General features: G+C 34.7%; 1 protein-coding gene across 1 annotated transcript in view; it reads right to left on the reverse strand.

The window, feature by feature from the left end:
• Positions 1-23,007, reverse strand: part of PRKG2 (protein kinase cGMP-dependent 2) — a 103,342-nt gene that overhangs the window by 33,746 nt on the left and 46,589 nt on the right. The window contains exons 5-9 of the mRNA XM_044681611.1: positions 21,655-21,718; positions 16,997-17,074; positions 8,210-8,304; positions 1,412-1,480; positions 260-358 (exon numbers count right to left, since the gene is read on the reverse strand). Of these exons, the coding sequence (XP_044537546.1) occupies positions 260-358; positions 1,412-1,480; positions 8,210-8,304; positions 16,997-17,074; positions 21,655-21,718 (405 nt within the window). The remainder of the gene's footprint in view (positions 1-259; positions 359-1,411; positions 1,481-8,209; positions 8,305-16,996; positions 17,075-21,654; positions 21,719-23,007) is intronic.

The raw sequence follows: 23,007 nt of genomic DNA on the forward strand, positions 1-23,007 counted from the left end.
ACATCTTCACACGTCCTGCAGCTTCCACAGAAAGGGCAATGTGCTGCTGATCACTGGGAATCTGGCGAAAAACCTCGCACTTATTTGGGTTTTCTTTTCTATTTCCCGCATGTTATGTCCTGGCCAAAGAAGACTCCAGGGCACTAGGTTAGAAGCCTTTTCTTACCCCCAGAGCAACCCTGATCAACTAGACTATTTTCCTTTCTGCACAAGTTGCCAAAAGACGATGCCCGCTCTGGGCAGAATGTCCCCCACTTACTTGGCATGCCTTTTTTCATCATCACGTTTCAAGTTCGCCACATATCCCTCAAGATACTTCTGGAGTTCCTCAAAGGTCCCAACTGTTTGGCTGAATGTTCTAAAAAGGAAAATGCTGACAGTCACCCTTCTGATAGGATACTTTTCTTCTAACTTCATAAGACATCCTGTTGAGAATTTCATGGCTACGTTGCATAAAAAAACGAGGTTACTGATATTTATTTCTTTTATTTCTAATTTATTTCTAATAAATATATATTTATACACATAAATAATATATAAACAATAAACATACATAAACAACAAACAAACAATAATTTAAAATATGTGAATATATAAACACGCATAATAAATATTTAATATAATAAACAATAAATATTCAATATAATAAACATAAATAAATAATAAATAAGGATGTATATGAATAACAAACATACATAAAAATAAGTAAATAAAAATAAATAAAGTATAATAAATTATATATTTTATTTATATTTTATATATATATATATTTCTTTTAAACCTTTACCATTAAACCTTTACCTTTACCATACTGTTAGAATCAATACTGAGTATTAGTTCCAAGGCGGAGGAGCAATAAATGCTAGGCAATGGAGGCTGAGTGACATGCTCAGGGTCACACAGGTAGGAAGTGTTTGAGGTCAGATTTGAATGCTCCCAATCCCAGGCCTAACTTTCTATCCACTGAGCACCAAGTTGGCCCCCACCCCAGTCATATCTTAACCTGAATCTCATGGTATTTTCTCACTTCTCATCTTCTTCTACATATTTACTGCATTTGACATGGTTGGCCAATCTCTCTATTCTGGGTCTTCAAGACACTTCTTCCTGACTACTCTTCTCCTTTGCTGGCTGATCATCCATATCATACACCTCAACTGCTATCCTACACTTTCTTCTCCTTCTGGCTGATCTCTTTTTTTGATCCAGGTGCACTCTCTCCCCTGAGTTCCAAACCTGCAACAACAATTGCAAATTGGACATTCTGAATTAGAGAACTGACTTGTAGATGAGGATTTGGATCCATATTTTTAAGTGGTTATTGAAAAGAAAGAATTTCTTCTTCAAAAAAAAAGTAGGGCCTGTGCTCCCCAGAAAAGAGATGGCCTTCCTGTAACAGGAGGGTACTCACTCGCGATCAATAACCAAGCATGCCACATCATTTTCTTCTGCAATGATATTAGCTGACCTGACATCGTCACTGTCAAAAGAAAAAAAAGATGCTTTACTACTGCTAAGAAAAGTATATACACATATGACAAATCAATGAATAGTCATATCTCTATCATATTACTTTCAATGGCAAAGGTGATTGATTATTTATATGTTGCAAGAATTAGGTAAAAGCATTTCACTGAAGGTCTATTTCTGTTCTATGATCTTCGTGTGTCTTCCCATTTCACATGCTAGTGGCCTCCACTATGAGGTCTCAATAACATAAGGATATCTATATTTCTATGTCTGATTTTTATCTATGTGTCTAGCTATCTATACCTCCCTATTTATTCTATCTGTATTTGGTCCAACTTTTGTGATTTTATTAGTAGGAATTCTTGGTGTGGAAACTCCTTAAACAATGCAAATAAACAATTGATCTGAAACTAATTCTGAGAAAGTTGCCTTTATCACTGAGAGTCTTAAGTGACTCGTGGTCCCAAAGTTAGTAAGCATCAGAGAAGAGAACTGAGCTTGGGTCTTGAGCCTGCTCCCTCTTGACTTTACCAAATTGCCTTCAACAAAGAAATCCAGATAATAAAGATACTTTCACTACATTCGGTAATATAAAGCCAAATATATTAGTGTTCTCCAGTCTGAGATTCTCCTAAGGTGGCTCCCAGAAGTTCACATATGGATGTGGGGAGAATTGACAACTCCCTTGATCTTAGGAAAGTTGATTTCTTGCACACCTCTCCAAACAATGGAGCATGTATTCTCTGCATCAGTTTCCCCTGTCATCACCAGGAAGCTGACACCACCATCATCCAGGTGACACCACCTCTTGTTCTTTCATTAGAAAACTGCTATGATAAAACAGCAAGAAACTTGAACGCCTTTTTTGGCAATAAGAAATATCTCATCCATGACCAATGCATAGTAATTTACAAGGAAACTAATTTCAGAGTTAGATTTTGTTCATTTGTCTGATATGCAAATTCAGATTACAAAACAATCTTTCTGGTTCTGATGAGAAAACAGTATTTTGAATGAAATTTTGAGCTTATTTTTAAAATAATTATGTGAATCTAAGGATTTATTTTTAACAGATTCTAAAAACACCCCTGGGGGTTACCTCATGTCCAGACTTAGAAATATAAAGATGTTCTGACATGTTGAATGACAGTGTCTCTGAGCAGTGACAGAATAAAAAAGCAAATAATATTGTTTACTGCCATTTTCTTTCTCTCTGACTTTAGATTTGTGACACTGAAATGGTTTTGGGGGTTGTCTGATTATTATAATGGTTTCAAATTGTATTCTTCACTGTAATAACTAAAATCCAACTGACTGAAATAGATGATAAATTTCCCTTTTACCCATCCAAAGCAGAAGATATATTTCTTTTTCAGGGATCAATTTAAGAATCACAGCATCTTCATAAAATCCTAATTCAAACTTTGGTAACTTGATTCACAAAATAATACACAAACCACATTTAAAATTAAATTTCCTAAAAGTTCAGGACAACTCTTAAGGCAACTGTTTATGTTCAAGAGAACCAAAGTGGCCTTCTTACTGTTTCTCACAGACAGTTTGTTAACCATTTCTGAACTTTTACAGATTGCCTCCTATAACCTGAGTTATCTTCTCTTCTTCTTTCCCTCTTGGAATTCCTAAGTTCCTCCAAAACTCAACATGGGCATGGCTTTCTACATAAACCTTTTCTCAACCTCCTCTCCTAAATTGCTTCTTCATCTACAAATTATCTTGTATTTATTTTTTAAGTATTATCTATCTATCTATCTATCTATCTATCTATCTATCTATCTATCTATCTGTCTGCAGGTATATATTGTCTCTCCTGAATAAAGTACAAGTTCATTGACAGCAGGGACAATTTTGAACAAAGCTTGGCACAAAATAGGAAATAATTATGTTTGTAGATTGATTGAAACATAATGTATTATTATTTCATATTTTTCATATTTCAAATGGAAAAGCTAGCATAAATTAAAAGTTACATTTCATTCTCTAACAGATTTGAAATATATAGACAAGAAAAAATTTCAATTTGCTTTTATTTGTCATTTTTAAATTGTTTTAGTACTATCAACAACCTAAATTAACAAAATTTTAAAGGCAAAAGCTGTCAGCAGAGGAATAAATATCTTTTGTGTCAAATATCTCTGATAAAGGTTTATATGTAGTATATAGGCAGCTAAAAGAAATCTACATGACCAATAGACATTCTCCAATGGTCAAAGAATATGAAAAAAATTTTCAAAAAATAACTACAAGCTATCTACCACCATGTGAAATGCTAGTCCAAATCACTAATAAAAATAGAAATGGAAATCAAAATGACTCATCTTTGGAAAAGACAAATGTGTTGGTTACATATTGCAAAGTAATTTGGAATTATAATTTTCTTAAAAGTCCATACCCTTGACCCAAAGATACTACTGCTAGACATGTAACCTAAGGAAATCAATAATAAAGGGAAAGGCTCATATATCCCAAAAAAATTTAAAGCAGCATTCCTTGTAATAGCAAAGATGGGGGGAAAAAGCAGATATACATGATGAAATTACTAAATAGGTTATGATGCATTAATGTAATAGAATATTTTTCTGCTGAAAGAAAAAATTAAAATTTGGCTATAAAGATTCATGTGGAGACTTATATGAAGGGACACAAAGTTAAGTAAACACCATTTGGAAAACCCTATCCACCTGACTAAAACAATATAAATATAAAAAGAACAAGACCTGAATACTGTAAAGATAGGATTAACTTTCCTTTTGTCTACTTTTGACTTAATCAACAAATGTGAATACACCCATACTTAACCCTAAAGTAAGGGAAGTCCACAAACTACTTAATACAGGAGTTTATACCTCCAAAAGCAAAGACACCCCTACTTAATGCTTAAGTTGGGGAGGTCTGCAACTTCCAAACTAAAGTGGATGACAACTCAGAAATGACTGACTGCCCCCAGGGCATTCCTAAGCAAAGCTATAGATTGCAATTGGTCTCTGTAAAGTCAGGAAGTGATGAAGAGAAGGGTCTTTAAAAGTTGCTGCAACATCCTATGAGAGAATTTTTGAGCTCTTTCGAGGCTGTGGAGGCCGGTGGAGGATCATCTTCTTCAGTGTGGACCTGGGACTCTAACATTTGGTAGGATTGCTCTGGGATCTTCTCCCCTTGGATTATGGATTGGTGAGTGGAAAAAGCCAACCTTCCTTTCCTGACTTCTGGAGAGATTAACACCAGATAGGCCTCCCTCTTGGAGGAGGCCACATGGGTGAAACCCTTGCTTAATTTACCTGTGGGCCCTCTGGCTGGGGCTTCTGGAGCCCTGCCGGAATAGAGCCAGGGGCCAGAGAAAATATTTAGGGTGACAAGCCAGACTTCTCACTCTGCCTTCTTTCACATTCCTCTCCTTTCACTCTTTCCCTCTACTTTGTAAATAAAACTGATAAAAAGTCATTTTGACTTGAGAGATATTAATTTTGGTGACCACATTCTCTTATATTTAGTCCAAACTTAAATTTTTTTTAAAAAAACCCTTACCTTCCATCTTGGAGTCAATACTATGTATTGGCTCCAAGGCAGAAGAGTGGTAAGGGCTAGGCAATGGGGGTCAAGTGACTTGCCCAGGGTCACACAGCTGGGAAGTGTCTGAGGCCAGTTTTGAACCTAGGACCTCCCATCTCTAGGCCTGACTCTCAATCCATTGAGCCACCCAGCCACCCCCCCACCTTAATTTTAACCCCTACAATACTATGAAATCATAACAAACAAGTTTTCCCTTAAAAGCCATTATGATGCCTTAAAATATTGCTTGATGTTGTGATTGTTATTCAACTATCATTTTCAAAGATGAATGACATCACAGCGAGTTATGGTTTGACTTATAAAGAAGTTGGATTAAGTGAGGCAGAGCTGCCCAAAGCCTTCAGACTCATTCTTTTTTCCAGAGTCATCAAAATCTAGTGGCAACAGAAAAATCAGGATGACTTACAACGGGTAGGATGCAGTGGACGATGGCCTTGGTGTCTTCATTGTCTTACCAAGTTCTAAGTGTGCAACCTCCATGGTTGCAATAATAAACTGTCCTCATCTACCCATTCTGTCAAGAAAAGTCTCCATAGGCTTGAGACAGACATCGCCCTAACTCACCAATGGGTTTGAGGCCTGCCAGTTACCCTCAACCTGGTAGAGCCCATGTGCAGAGATAGTTTTATTTGGGTGTGACCCTTGCTCATGCTGCAGCTGCTTAGAGTCACATGGTGAGCGGCCCTCAAAAGGGCTGACAAGTCCTCATACCAGAGGTGTTAGTCCTCCCTGAATACCCCATACACCCCCAAAACATTGCTATATTTATAAATAGCAAAACAAAATCATACTATGCATTTTTTAATATTTTCCCAAATGATTTTCAAGAGTTTTTAATTAATAACAGAAGTATGCTGAGAAATAGGCTTCCTTTAATATATCACAAAAAATCTGAATTTTATTAAAAAACCAATTTGGAGATTATTAATTTTTAATATTGTTTGGTAAGAGTTACAAAAGTACAAAAAAGCTCCTGATATCTTTTCACTTAGCCTTCCCAAATATTTCTTCTGAATGATGACTGGGCCAAGAATAAATAAATTTATACATCAAAAACACCTAATTAATTTATGAAGAAAGTCCAAACCTATTGTCTTAAGTTGGTTTTAAAGTTGCAAAACAAATTTTTAAAAAATTTGTTAGAATTTTGTTAGAATACATCAGGGTAATGGCCCTGAAGTGAGAACCTAGATTCAGATTTGGCCTCAGACCCTGTTTACCTCAGTTTCCTCATCTATAAAATGAGCTGGAGAAGGAAATGGCAAATCAACTCAGTATCTTTGTCAAGAAAACCCAAATGGGGTCATGAAGAGTCAGACATGACTGAAGTAGCCAAACAATAACAAATGTTAAATTATTCTACTATTTTGAAGAAAGATGTTCAAATAATTTAATAAAGAGAAAGGTGGAAAATATTCCAATAAATGAATCCCTTGCCATATCACAAAATCAATTCATAAGACAATATAACTTTTGTCAATTTCTCTGCTTCCCTTCCTCCCTCTCTTTCTTCCATCTTCCCACCCTCTCTGTTTCTCCTTACTTGTTTCCTCCTTTCCTCTCTTCCTCTTCTTCATTCCTCTCTCCCTTCTTTTTTTCCCTACTTCCCAACCTCCATTCCTTCCTTGTCTCCCTCTTTCTCAGAACATAGGATTTTAGAGCTAGAAAAGAATTTTTCAGTCTCTTCTTATAGAACATCACCATTAGGTTTATTTAGTCATTGCTCATGTTTCATTTCCTTTATAAACTAAATCATTCTAAGATCTAGTCAACTAACAAATGTTTAATATTTTCTTTAAATTTTATCAACTTAAATATTTCTAATTTGTAATAATATTTGATTGTTGTGTTAAGCAGAAACAAAATTTTTGCACAAGCTAGAATACTTGAATTTATAAGATAGAATCTGATATAGGAGATACATTTAAGAAATAGCAGATGAATGGTTAGAAAACTTTATAACCAAACAAGGGATAGAGAGGATCATAGAAAAGTAAATAATTTTTTTACATAAAATGTAAATGTTTTTGCAAATCAACAACAACAAAACTACTATTAAAAGGAAAACAATCAGCTTGGGGTAATTTTGCATGAAATTTCTCTAAATAAAGTTATCCTTTCCAAAACATAAGAAGAACTAATATAAATGTATAAGATCTATTCCCTGCTTAATAAGTGGTCTAAGGATATGAATAATCAGTTCTTAAAATAAGAAACCTCGTTTAGCCATATGAAAAATATTTCTTATTTATAAAAATTAGCGAAAAGTAAATTAGAGTGATTCTACCTCGTAACAATCATAATTGGCAAGAATGACCAAAAAAAATCAAACATGTTAGAAGGACTCTGGGAAAACAGGTATACTGATATTGTATTTTGTAGAGATGTAAATGGGTCCAACCATTCTGGAAAGTAATTTTGGATTATACACAAAAAGTTACTAAACAATGTTAGACCTGTTAGACCCAGTTATTCTACTAATAGGGTTATATGCCAAAGAAATCAAAGAAAGAGGAAATGGTCCTATATATGCAAAAATATTATGTAGCTCTTTTTGTGGTGGCACAAGACTGAAAACTGAGAATATAACTATCAGTTTTGAAGAAAGGCTGAACAAATTGTAATATATGAACATAATGGAATATAATTATGCAGTAACAAAGGAAGAAACAGATAATTTCAGAGGCATGGAAAGACTTGTATGAATTCATGAAGAATAAAATGAGAAGAATCAAATAAACAATAAAAACAATATTATAAAAATAAGCAATTTTGAAGGCTTGTATAAATTGGTGAAAAATGAAATGAGAACTATGAGAACAGCTTATATAACAGCAACATGAAAATCAGATAATTTTGAAAGCTCAAAGAACTCAAAGAATTAATTAATGCAATAATCAGCCATGAAAAAGAAGTGATATTCAGACTTCAGAATATGATAAATTGAGATAGTCAGTCATATATGTATATGTAATTCTCATATGTAATACATATATTATACATACATTTGCTTGACTATGCATATTTCCTGCAAGGATTTTGGCTTTGCTTTTCCAAATGGGGCAAGGGTAGGAGGGATAAAAAGTGTTTTTAAAAATAAATTTTAATTTATAAAAGAAAATGTAGACATGTCATTCCCAAAGAGTGGACTAACCTGATGAGAGCCTTTTCTCCAAAGTAATCACCTTTTTGCAGTGTTTTAATCAACTGAGGTTGATCATAACCTTCTGTACTCTGAGTGACTTTTACCTGGGCAACAATAAAACAGAAGAAGTTCACCAAACTCATGTCGTCATTATTCCATTATTCACAAAAGAGGTATGTATCCTGAGGACATAGTAAGCATTCAAAAAATATTTTTTGAATTCACTTTTAAATTCTGATGACAGCTCTAGAATGGCACAAGAGTAGAGTCAAGTCAAAAAGTATATGTTAAGCATAATGATAGAAAAATAGAAAAAAAGAGAGAGAATTCCAGAACAGGATGGAGAATGAATATAAAAATGAATATTTCTCCCTTTAGTCTCCTAACAGGTGCTGATGAAAATACCTAATAACAATGAGGTCCTAGATGCTTATCTGCTAGCAAAATGACAAAAGACCACATCATAAGGAGGACTAAGTTTCGGTTCCTATGAAATTTTTGAGTCTAAATCTCAACTTTAGATATGCACCTAAAAGCTATAAACATGTCAAAAGGTTAATTGTTTATTCATTAAAAGACCAAGAGCAGAAATGTAATTTCCAAATCCACTCAGTAACTTAAGGAAAGCCTTCTGATGTGACTAACTGGAGAGGTTCCCAATAATGGGACAGGAAGGGAGGAAGATTTCTTGATATAACTTTCCTCTTGTGTCAGATCCAGAACTGTAGGACCAAGAGCTAGCTGCAAAAACTCATTGATGATTAACTGTAAAATCTTGCCATTTGATCTTATCTTCAGCTAAACCTATATATTCTTGACAATTACATTGATTTGGGGTGGGCTGACAAATGAATCTCAATACTAAAATCAGTGTTCTGATAATGCATATTGAAACCATGTCAAATAGCTCAGGAATTTTAAAAGGTGTATTAATGTTGCTACATCTCTTTTCACCCCTACCAGATAAATAAGAATAATCATCCTGATTTATTCAGGTGGGGACACCTGGAAGTTCATTTAAACTCTAGGGTTCATCAGAATCAAATCAGAGTATCTGAAACAATCAGATCAATGAAATATCAGTTTTTCTGGAGTTCTGTAGTACAGGTCTCAGATTTTTTAAATTTGTTTTTAACCCCTTTAGAATTCTCCAGGCTAATTTCATCCTTTTTTTTCTGGGGTATATCTCATATCTCATTTTCTGGGGTATATCTTCCTAATACCAAATGGAATCCACTGAGAGATAATCTGGTCATTGATAAGGCAACTATGATGATAAAAACCCTTGAGCCTATAGGAATTGGCTAAAGGAATGGAGGGATGTTCATTGAGAAGATGAAATGGAGGTGGGAGGACAAGATAAGATCTTCAACAATCTGAAGGGCTATAATATAGAAAAGAGATTAAACTTATCTTATTTGATTCTAGATGGCACAACCTAACAACAAATGAACATTACAAAGGGGGGGAAATAGGTTTAATGGTAGGAAAAATTCTGAAACAATTAGAGCTTTTTAGAAGTTACAAATCTGATGTCTTCAGAAGTTGATGGATTCCTTCTTATTCTTGGAAGCCTTCAAGCAGAAAGTGGATGGCTATTTGTCTACTATGTTGTAGTGGGAATTCTTTTTCTGGTGGAGATAGGATGAGATGGCAACTGGATTTCTAGATTTCATGATTTAATGTTGACCCAGAAGTTATTGGTCCTTGTTCCAGTTGAGGTTCCATGCCCAGTGTAATGGGTTGGAGCTTGAGGATTCAGATAAAGAATCCCTTTAATTAAAAAAAAAAATCCAAAGATCCCCTGCATAGGATAATACACAGAATGATAAAAAGCAATCCAGAAGATGAAAACAAGTAAAAGTTGAAAGGCCTCTTCTTGTTTATAAGCTTTCTCTTCAGTATGATTTTTCCATTTTTAAGTAAAATCATTTAAGCTCCACTTGACAACCTTTTCACATTCATTACATTCCCAAATTTTCTCTTATAAATGAACTTTACAATGTCTAACTTGTTCAATGTTCTTTCAGCTGAAAGTCTTCCCACATTCATTAAATTAGAACATGTTTCTTTCTAGAATGTTCAACAAGGTGTGTTTTTTGTCACAAAATCTTTCCACATTCATTATATTTATATAGTTTTTATTCAATGTGAAATCTGTGATAATCAGGCTTGTCTTCCAGCTGAAGGTCTTCCCATATTCACGGAATTCATATGGTTTCTCTCTAGTATAAATTCTCTGATGTTGAGTAAGTACTGTCTTTTGTTAGTAAGTCTTCTCACATTCATTACATTACACTCTAGTATTATTTTTTTGGTGTTGATTAAGTCCTGTCTTCTGGTAGAAGACCTTCCCACATTCACTGAATTCATATGGTTTCTCTCCAGTATGAATCCTCTGATGTTTCAACAAGCAATGCTTTCTGGCAGAAGGTCTTCTCACATTCATTATGTTCAAAGGACTTCTCTCTAGTATGAATTCTCCATTGTTAAGTAAAGTTTCTCCTCCAAAGGAAAAACTTATCACATAAGTTTTTCTCTTGTATGAAATTTTTGATGTTCAACAAAGTATATTTTCTGGAAGAAGACTTTCCTACATTCATTACCTTCAGGATCATAGTCCTACATAGATTTCAAGTATAAGAATAAGGTTCCCTTTCTTCATTGTGTTATTGGAGGGAGTCAAGATGTCAAATGCTCCAACCCAATCTTTATATGTTCTTATGTTTAGATCTGTTTTTATCCTTCCTCTGCTTAAATAAATGAAACAAAACTTCAGTGTCCCCCTCTTGCCTCTCTGGTGAATTTTAAGTTTTTTTGCTTGATATTCAAGACATCACACAATCAGGAATCATTCAACCTTTCCAGTCTAATATCATACTAGTCCTGCTATGTACTCTAAGCTCCAGCCAAATTAGCTTACTCTGTTACCTAAATGTGCCAGGATTTCATTTCCCCGGATCCAGGCCTTGGCTTGCACAGTCTCCTATGCCTGGAATATTCTTACTGTCCCCTTCACCTGTTGAATTCCCTTCCATCCTTTAGAATTCAACTTAAACTTTGCCTTCTCCATAAAGATTTGATCCACTTGATGAACAAAGACCTTTACCCTGCATTCACACCTAACCCCTTGTTTCCACCTTCATAGTGTACTTAATAAATATTATTTTATATGTTTGTGTGTGTGTCTCTCTCTATATTTGACAGTGCCACAAAGTCAATGGCTATGTCTGACCTAAACCTTGTATGTGCCCAAGAACCCTTGCACAGTGCCATATACACAATAGGCCTTTAATATGTTTGTTCAAATTGTAAGTACCAGCTATTGGAAAGGTATTACAGAGCAATGGGAACTGGATTTGAAGTCAAGACTTGTGTTGGAACCCTAATTTTAATTTTTTACTTAGAGAGTCTTAGAAGAGTCACTAAATTTTTCTGGATGAAGAATTGGGTTCTATCTTCTTTGGAAAGAGGTTGTATTTGAGTACCTCTATGATCCTTTCTACATCTCAACCCATGATTCTACCCACACTGCATTCCTGGGAGCCAAAATGCTTTATCTTCACAATGGAAATGCTTCTGTTAGGTAATAGAGATCATTTGTATGTCTAGATTATAATTTTGTTGCAACTGAAGTATAGCTCAATTCATTAGGATTACATGACAATATCAATATAAATCCATGGAGAATCTAGGCTCACTTTGCATGGTTTGAACATCATCAAATCACCTAATCACCTCAAATAGGGCTATCTCTCTCTTTTCTTCCCATTTATCTCTCCAACAAAATGAATATTTCCATTTCATTCTGTGCTAATTTTTTCCTTTCTCTGGGGTCATCGTTAATGAACAGTTAGTTATTCAGATGAAAAAAACTACAAAGAAGAAAAATAGGTTGGCAGCCAGGTGCTCAATTTCTCATTATGTCCAAATATATATAATAATATACATATATATATATATATTATGTCTAACAGAGAGAACCTTTAAAACTCTGTTGGTTTTTTAATATCAAATTCCATGATAAACCAGAGGATTTCTATAAGAACTGGAAGAACCTCCAGGAACTGATGCAGACTGAAATGAGCAGAACCAAGAGAACATTGTACATAGAAAGTGAAACACTGTAGACTTTGCTACTACAAGACAATCACAAGGGACTTATGAGAAAGAATACTATCCACATCAAGAGAAATAACTGTGGGAGTAGAAACACAGATGAAAAACAAATGACTTGTCATTTATATGAATATATGATTGAGGATTTTGGTTTTAAAAGATTGCTCTATTGCAAAAATGAATAATATGGAAATAGGTATAAGTGATTTGTATTATCCAGAGGAAGAACTTATTGGCTCCAGGAGGAGTGAGGGAAGAGGGGAGGGAAAGAAAATGTAATATGTAAACATGAAAAAATATTTTAAAAATAAAAAATAATTTAAAAATTAATATTAAATTCCATACAAAGGGGGTGAGGGGGAAGCCCTCTTATACATATATAGGAATACAAATTGAACTGGAATATAGGTCAATTTGAACTTTTTCAATACAAAGAAAAAATTAAAAAGTTTTCATCTGTATTTATTGTCTAGGTCAACCATCATATAGCTTCTTTCAGCAGTCAGAACTGTTTGGCAGAGATGTTCTCTTATGCTGCTGCTAATGTGTGTTACTTAATGGAAATCATAGATTTGGAACTAAAAGTGGTCTTAAAATAAATCAGGTCAAACTCCCTCATTCTAAATGTAGCCTACCTCCCTGCAGGGATACTCCCTCAACTTGCTTTTGTACTGGAAGGCTGGGTCCCCTTGGTTTCCAGTGGCAACTCTGTGGATATATACTCCTGACATCGTTCACCAATTCCCCTTAGTGCAAGTTCCTTGCTCTTGGCAAAGGTACATATTAAGGTGGCAGAGTTAAGAAACAATAGCTACAAGACATTTCCTTCATAAAGCTTCCATAAATACATAACAGGATAAAAAGGAAATATGAGCTCAAATTTAGATGACACGCATGGTAGGATTACATGTATAGCATTAGAGTGTGGATAGTGAAGCATATATAGTATATAGATATGAGTAGGATATATGTGTGGCAATGGTAACTAAAAACCACTTGGTCACAGAACCTGAAAGTCCTTTTTTTCTTTGCAGAACTCATGTGCAGCTCCCCTCAGATCTTTGCTGGGTGGATTGCTCTTTTGGGGTCCCATAGTCAACTACTCTCTATATCTAGTTCTCTTCTTGTTTTCCAGGGGTCCTATTTCTCAAAACAGCTTTCTGTATTCATGTCTGTCAGGAGGATTATACCTCTATTCCCCCAAGTGTGCCCCAAACTCTCTCATTTAAACTGACAAAGCATTTTTAGAAATTTATTCTGAATTTTAAAAAGAGAACATCCAAATATAAGAAAAAACAAAAACAAAGAAGATTCTTTATGGAAACTGCAAATCTTCATTTCATACAAGACGCTTTAAAAAAATGTTTAAGTTCTACACTCTACTTTCAAAACTGTCATGCTCATCTGTGCTTCCTTTGAAATTTCTCTTAGGTTCTCATCTATATCTTAAAAAAAAAGGTTCAATGACCCCTCTCTTCTATTCATTATTATGGTGGTTAACTAACTCTTCCTCCATTCTTTATCCTTCCCCTTTTATCCCTAGAGGGCAAAAAAGGAGGGAAGGGAAATCTTTGTAACAAATTAGCAGAACAAATCTACATGATGGCCATGTCCACAAAAAAGTGTCTTTGCACCTTGTGTCCACCACCTCTCTGCCAGGAGGTGGGTAACATGCTTCAACATAGGTCCTCTGGAATCAGGGTTGCACATTACTCTGATCAAATTTCTAAAGTCTTTCACATTTGGTTTTCTTTACAATATCATTATCTTTGTTTACATTGTTTTCCTGCTCCTGCTCTCTTCTCTGTGTCAGTTCATAATATCCAGGATTCTCTGAAATAGTTTCTTTCACCATTTCTTGAAACACAATAATATCCCATTACATTATTATACCACAATTTGTTCAGATATTCACCAACAATCTAACAAGCAATGTAAGGCAACCCCCTCTACACACCCACACCCCTTAGATTCTATTTCTTTTCTTTTGTTCTTTTTCTCCCTTTAAGTCCCCTTTTGGATTTCTTGACACTCCCCTCCTGCCTTTAGATTCCAATTCTTTTCTTCCCACCTCTTTAGATCTCCCTTAAGAATCAGGAAATTTATTGTTTTAATCTTTCAACCCACCCCCTTTCCCTATTCCTGCTTGTTTCCCTGTTGAGTTTGATATATTTCCACATTAAACTCCTTTGTCCACTTCAGGTAAGAATAAGGTTCATCTGATGCCCACCTGTTCCACCATGTTTATATATGTTTCTTCTCATACATCCCAATTAATATTAGTTAATCTTTCTATATTGTGGTGTTCCTCTTTTCCCCTCTCTACTTTTTCTTCTTAAAATGCTCGGAATTGAACCAATACAACCCCAGGAACTTAGTTTTTCTCTTTTAATTCCTTCAATATCTTTTAAAGATATCAAAGTCTTCAGGGGACATTTATTGGAAAAGTTATCCTAGAATTTGAGGAATTATCATATTATAATATCAATGTATTGTTATACATTGGTGCATTATCATGTACTTCCTTCCAATTGCTCAAATATATTTACTTTTCTAGGTTCTTCTCGATGTATGTGTTTGCATTTTAAGTCCCTACTTATTTCTGGTCTTTTCATCAAAAATGCTCTAGTGTCATCTGTTCCATTAAAGTTCAATTTTTTCCCCCTGTAGCATTTTACTCAGTTTTGCGAAATACATTTTTATGTGTTGCAAGCCTCTTTTGGAGGATGGGGGTGGGGGAGCAGTGCTTTTGGAATCCTGAATTCCAAGATGTCCTCTGGATTTTTAATAGAAGTGGCCAGGTTTTGGTGATCCTGATCCTGATTGTGGTTCTTTTGTACTTGAATTGCTTCTTTCTGGACACTGGCAATATTTTTTTTCTTTGATATGAAAGTTCTGCATTTTGGTTTTGATATTCCAGTGGCTTTTCCTTTCGAAATACCTTTCAGAAGATGATCAGTTAATTTTATCTTTATTTTGCTTTCTGACCTAATAGATTTTGGAAGTTTTTTTCATTTATAGTTTCTTGAAATAGTATTCAAGCTTTTTTTTTTACAGAGAATTCAGTGACTATTAAGGTTTTTTTCCTTGATTAAATCCAGGTAGGGTTTTGTTTTGTTTTTTAATATCAGATCACTTTTATTTTCTATTTTTTGAAATCTTTAAATTTGATTATAATTTTTTTTCTATTTCATGGAGTCATTTATTTTTGTTTGGTCTATTCTAGTTTTCAGGGATACACTTCTTAGATAAAGTTTTACTTTCTCTTCTAATATATATATATATATATGTATATATATAATTCTTCTAATTCTTTCCTCCGAAACTTTTATTTTTTAACTCTTGTTTAATTTCTTCTTCCAGATATTCATGTAGTCCTTGTAGAAAATCTGATGTTTTCCTTTTGAGTTTCCATTTGTAATTTTTAATTGCGTTAGATTTGAGGCATTTTCAAACTCATCTTTCCAACTTTAGACACTAATTTGAGCCTCTATCCCAGAGAAAGGCTCTAATTCTTGCTATGCAAAATTTTGGGTGGAGTAATTAGCCTTCTTGATCTTACCCTGGGTCTCTTGAGTTTTTGTGCCAACCTTCAGGGTTAGATGCCCTCTGAATCTCTGAGATTCAAATGTGGATCTTTAGGGCCCTCTCTAGTGTCTCAGGACAAAGTGCTAGAGAAATGAGGAAGCCTAGTCCTGAATAACAGTTGCCGTTACTCCCCAGGACTTCCAAGGTCTCTACTTGAACTTTTTGACAACTTTGGGGCTTTCTCGGAGGAATCTTTGCATACAGAGATTGTAAACTACCCAAATCTGATAATTTTGGTACTTGCTTTGCTGGAGGACCGCCTTTTCTTTCAACATTGGGCTTCTGGCTAACTTTTTGTTTAGTTCTGAAGGGGAAGAATTCACTTTGTGTAGTTTCTCATTGGATTTCTTGATCATTATTTCATCTCACAAAAATTTTAGGATTTTGCTAGAATAGGTACACGGGAAGTAGGAGACTTGCCTTTGGCAGTTCAGACTGCCATCTTGGAAAAGAGTCAAAATAGCAAACTCTTGCATAGAGGGATGATGTGTTTCCCTCTCTGCTGCTAGACGCCATGGCCAATGGACTGAGGATGAGGAGAAATCTGCTAACTGATTTTTTCATGTCTTTTCTATGGATGGTACATGAAGTAGAGAATGGGCCTTCTTCCTCTAGATGCTCAAGCAGTCTTAGAATTTCAAGAGTAGGCTAGTGAAGGCACCACCTGACCTCCTCAAGTAGGCAAATGAATGCGCTACAGTGTTGGCCTGAAGAGTAGAATGGATTTGGAGTTGGAGTTCAAATCTCAATTGTTTACTGGCAGAATTTGAACAAGCTATTTAAACTATTCTGCACCTCAGTTCCCTCATCTGTATGTAAGATAGTGGTTTATTTCCCTGTAGTTTAGGTGAGGTAATAACATCCCTTCCCTTCCAATCCTTCCTCACTTTCCAAGGGGTCTCCTATCCTCTGACCATGTGGATAAAACTGCTGAGAGTGGGCTGGTGGAGGGAAGGGCTCAGACTCTATCTGATTCATGTGGCACAGATCGGTGTCAATCTGTTTTATCTTTAAAAGCTATCTTATATGTGCTAAAATAGAATATAACAGCTATTTGCTTGGTTTTATTTTGATGGCCATCATATTTACCACTCCTTTTGCTAAAATGAAAAAGGTGCTTCCTTCCTCCCCTTCTCTGATGATGTAATCTCCTTTGTCATAGTATTCCTGTTGGGATGAGAAAAGGAAAAGTATTAGTAGAAATGAGTATTTAAGGGAAGAGCTGAAATAACATTTCTAATCTTTTTGAAATACTGGCTATATAAGGTATCACTCTCTGTTCATTGCAGGTTTCAGGCCTTTCATCCATCACAGTCATAGGCCCCAGAAAAGTAAAGAGTCATAGCCAGTCCTGGCCCTCTTTTACTGCCTCCCTCATAGATCATTTCTGGAACTTTGATGAAGAGGTGGGTCCAGGATGTGAAGGGAACAAGAATCCAGTTCTAGTCATTCCAGGTCACTTCACATGTCTAAATCATTGCTATTTTTTCCCTAAAGGCAGAAAAGGAAGTAAAAGTATTTCTAATAGACTAAACCAGTCCAAATAACAAAAGTACATCAGATCAGAAGAAAACAAATAATTCTTAAATAAATGGAATATATTCTATACCACCACAAGACAGGGGATTTCTCCCCCCAACTCCTTGAAAAGCAATAGAAGAGAGAAAGAACATCTAGAGTTATAAGATTCTAGGGGGGTGACTGGACAACAAGGCAAAGGGGAAAGGAAGAACTTCCTGCTGACTGCTCCTCAAGAAAGGTCAGAATGGTAACAAAACACATTTTATTTTTATAGTGTTTAATTTCCTGTTTATTTTTAAAACTTATTTTATTTATTTTTGCTAATAATATAACCAACATATCTACAACAATTTTGCAAATAGAACTTTCCATTTGGTAGAAAGAACTAGGAACTGGCTTTTTCTTCCCTACATTCTGTGTCTTTAATTTAATCTAATCTCATAAATCCACAAAGCTGTAATAGTTAACAAGCTTAATTTCTTTTCAAACCTGATTATCTAAAGCAAAATCTTTTTTTTGAGGGATTTTGAATTGGCTTCTTCCATATATTCAACATTCTTCTGATTTAATCTTACTTCAAATATTCATAAAACTGTGAGTCTATTAATAAAACTATCTAAAAAGGTTATGGTTAACGATTTTAATTTCATTCCTTTTTTTCTATATTCCTATTTGTTCCCCTTTGAAAGGGGATGGGAAATTAAACTGTCTCATTTCCTTAAACTTCTGTCTAAGATATATTTACCAATTTAAAATCTGATAGACTCATATCTGTAATTGCCCTAGCAGTATTCTTGAGCCTTTGGAAGGTCTACTCTCATTGACAACCAGTCATGATTTACACAGTCCTTGAATGTTCATACTAAAAGAAACCTTAAAAGATCATCTAGGACTGCGATGGCAACCCTATGGTACATATACTGAAGATGGCACGCTGAGACCTCTCTGTGAGCACATGTAGGCTCCTGGCTTTGCCAGCTTGCATCCTCGCTCCACCCTTGGCCCCTGGCCCCAGCCCCATCTCAACACAGGGGTGGGCGGGGTACTGCATGCAGTTGGGGGTGGGGCACAGGCACACAGTCTGGGGGTGGGGTGGGGCATGGCACTGGGACCCTAAAAAGTTCCAAAAGGTTGCCATTACTTATCTAGAACAAGCTCTTCATTGTTTCACCCTCAAGTTCTATTTTTTTCACCCTCAATTTCTATTTTATGTCCTCAAATTTTTATATGGATCAGTGATAATGAGGCCTCCCAGAGACAACCTAACCTTTGGTGAAATGTACCATTCATTAGACTTTCCTCCCAAAACAAGGTGGAACTAACTGGGGAAGGAAGCTTTCTAAACTTAGGGTAAATAAATGACATGGATAATGGAACTGAAAACTGCTGTTTTCATGGGAATTTAGCAAACATTCTAATTTTTTTAATTAAAAAAAAAAAAAAGAAATGTACTTGAATAAAGAGGCAGTTTGTGGCAGGTCCTGAACTCATGGATGAGCTACCCAAGTTTCTGACCCTTAACTGGTTCATTCTATGAGGCCAGCAATTAGTAAAATTTATGAGAAACATTAATAGATGTTCTTCTCCCCAACCTCTGTCCCCACTGCTTCATTAAAGGAGCAGATGGTCACTTCTTGAAATAAGAGTTAGGTAACTTTATTATCAATCACAGTGTTTGCAGTTCAGAAAAGGACCATCAAATCACATGCTTACTTGGATGGGTTTTGAGGAATGGGGCTCAGAGATGTTTCCATCTCTCAGATCTGCATGGCCCAACTGGTCAGGTGTGTTGTTGATGCAAAATTATCATTAGGATTAGGAGATTTTTTCATTTCATTTAGTGCCTCATAATTTTCATTATTTAATTTTCATTATGAACTAATGATGTATATATATACTAAATTATTTCCAATCTCACTTTCCATTTAAAAACAGGAAATCTTCAAGAATAATCCTATAATATTACCACATGGTTAGTTCTATCCATGCTATTATTGGATGTCTTAAAGAGGAAGTTTATATCAATCACTTATTGATAGGCTATTCCAACCCTTCTGAACATAAAATAATGTCACAAGTGTAGCAAAAATGTCTTGTTTAAGACTGCACAGCCAGATGTGGAGGCAGCTGGCCCTGGAACTCAACAAGACAGCCAACTGTACTATTCTAAAATAGCTAAGTGATTGCTTCTTGATAGGATTAGAGACAATTGAACTGCAACTGGTAAACACTGGGCTGCTTTCAGAGCTTAATGGACTCCATTAGTCCACTGTTAATTACTTTCACCCTTGAGAATTTCCATTCTTTAACATTTCATTTTGGATGCCAGATACAAACATAGAGACTTTTTGAATAATTTTGCTACCTAAGAACACCCCCAAAATAGATATTATAATAGTTTAATGTGAAGTATAAGAAGAGATTTCTAAACTTGTAAAATTTGCTACTTATTCCTGGATTTGAATTCCAATATGCACATTCTCTAAGTACTTCCTGTAACTCTTAGAAATATGCCTACATTACCATTTAATTTCAATGATACTAAAACTCAATATTTGCTGTCAGCATGCAATTCTCTGGTGAATCTCCTTTAGAAATACCGTATTAAAAACAGATTTCCTTCTCTAAGGAAAATACAGACCTTTTTTAGTTTAGGGGGGAAAGCACACTAAAATTAGGATGAATTATTAATTTGTAACATCTGTGAAAAGTCTCTGGAGACAAGGGGCAAGCAGCTCTTTCCAAAATGACTTTCAGAACAGAAATCTCCAGGGGGTTCAAGGTCAGGAACTATATCATCATGCCACATCCTTGATAAACTGCTAGATGGTTTTCATGAATTGTGAATAGAAACATTAGTGGTGTCAGAGGCACTTAAGGATAAAGGAGTCTGTATTCACTTCAACAGATATTACTTTGCATTATCTATTGGGATGGAAAGAGACATAAACCTATCAACGATCAACATTGCAGGGATTTTTCTCCACTGAGGATAGCCTTCTAAAAAGTTTAAAGGCTGGCTGTGACTTCAATTACTACTCTAATCCATCTCCAATGAATTGAGTAAGCATTTCAGTTTTCATTACAATTAATCAGAAAAAGGTAGAGGAAATCTCAAATATCTGGCTTTCTAACTTTGAGATCTGAAAAAGATCCAAACATAATGGAATAAAAATTAAGGTACATGTCACAAAATGCATTATTTTAAGAAAGATTAACAAGTTTTGGAATAAAACCAACCATCTGAGCTTTTTTGAACATATTCCAAGAAGGCCCTTTTCTAAGGTGTTAAAATAAAAAATATAACATCTGTGGGTATTTTTCTAAAAAAGTCCATTTTCACAGGCTGAAAATAAAGATGGCATTATATTAAAGTGCACTTAGATATAATGATTTTTCTTCAATTTGTTACAAAATATATTCATCATATACTTTTCTTTTCTCCATGCTAATGTTACCTCAGCTCCATTTCATTTACAGTTACTAATTATGCCAACTCTAAAAGGAATTAGGATATTCTTCAAATTCGATTCCTCAATCACAGATTTTCTGAAGCCTTTCTATGACGATATGGTTTTATTAAATTTGTTTGTAAAACCATCTATTCCTTGAGTGTTAACCTACTGGAGATAAGCCTTCCCAAACTGAACTCGGCTAGTCTATTGGTGACAGACATATCACTGTTTGCAAAGACCATTCCCATAGACTTCCCAGTTTGATAGTGTCTACTATGTAGAATTTAAATTAACTGTCATAATCTTAGAGCTGTCAAGGTCAATCCATAATGAGTTATCACAGTAAAATGTTAGAAGAGGATTGTGATAATAATTTCAGAAAATTAAATGTCTCTCCATCTAAAAAAATTAATAAAATATATGAAAAAACTAAAACATTGGTTAGTGATAAATATAAAAATTATTTTTTATATTTAAAAACTAATCAACTAAACCTTTTCTATTCTCTACATTGACATAAGCATTTTGACCTGAGGAAAGCTTTTTCTGACTGCGAGTCAATATTTTCTTTGAACAATAATGAATATAACAAAATTCCAATATGACAATAGAATCTGGAGACCATGTTGAAGATTTTTAAAATGGAATTTAGCCTATCAATGAATGAAGTTCTTTTAAAATGGGGAAAGAATAATTATCTGAAACATATATGATCTAGCACAATGTCCAAATTTTCAATAAAGTTTTAAGTTCAATTCTAAATGTTCTCACCACTTCCAAGCAGTCAATGATTTTGGTTAGTTTGTCTTCAGGTAAGTTCTTCAGCAAACATACACTACAAAAGGAAAGAGAAACTCATACTTAATTTCCTTTTTTCCACTTATAATTCTTGAATTTTCATGGCTATATTTTTACCTGTAACTTACATATATACATTTATTTTCACAAAAACAAAACTTTAATTTGTAAAGCATATAAACTAGATTTTTAAGGGCAAATTTTCAATGAATATATGGTATAAATAACTAGAGGAATGGGAAAATGGGGGAAGGAGAGGGGGACAATGGGAAGCTGCCAGTATCTTACTATCCCAAGGAAGTAAAATGAATTATCAATGACTCTGACACTTTCTAATTATACATTCAAATATCTTTTCATCATTATTCATGTGTATATCTCATCTCCTCTGCTCTACAGAAAACTACAAGAGGAAAGGGCCCATGTTTATCTTTGAATCCCCATAGCAACTAGTATAGTGCCATGAATATAATAGGAATTCAATAAATATTTCTGAAATGAATAGATAGAATAAATAAATCTCCTTTTTGTGTGTTAAAAGTGAATTGCAATCAGAATTATCTTCCTCTTTCATCCCAATACCTTTTCCAAGCACTGTTAATAGAAGAGAAGAACTACATTCAGAGGGGAAACAGATTCTAACTTGCCTATAATTAAGTCAAGATTAGGGCCTGTGAGATGAGAAAATTTAGGGCTGGAAAACTGTTAGTCATCCACTACCATCCTTTAAAAATACTGGTAGCCAAAGGCATGCAAAGGGCATAAGAATAAGAATAATAAGCAGCAGCAGCTAAATGGTATAGTAGGTGTGCTGGGCCTGAAGTCAGGAAGATCTGAATTCAAATCTAGTATCATATAGCTTACTAGCCTCTGACTTCCTTAGATGAATCACTTGACTTCAGTCTGCCTCAGTTTATTCATCTATAAAATGGGGATAATAATAGCACCTACCTCCTGAGATTGTTGTGAGGAACAAATTAGGTGTTTGTAAATCACTTAACACAGAGCTTGTCCCTTAATAAATGTATATTCCCTTCTCATTATAATGATAATTATAATATGCCTTAAATGAAATACAATACCAAAACCTAATCTTTCTAGAAACAATCACATTTGACCAGTATTACATAACTCAAACTTTCACTTCCTCTCCTACAATAAGAAAAGTTTTCGATGTAAAGTTGTGCTTTTAGATAAAGAAAACTGGCAAGACTTTTAGAGTGCCTAACAATTTTAATAGCATCGATGTTCTTAAATATGTTAATCTTAAACATGTTCTTAAAATTGAGATGGAGGTGGCAAATTCTACGCCAAAATGAAAACAAT

Source organism: Gracilinanus agilis, chromosome 6 (genome assembly GCF_016433145.1).
Source record: "Gracilinanus agilis isolate LMUSP501 chromosome 6, AgileGrace, whole genome shotgun sequence".
NCBI lineage: Eukaryota > Metazoa > Chordata > Mammalia > Didelphimorphia > Didelphidae > Gracilinanus > Gracilinanus agilis.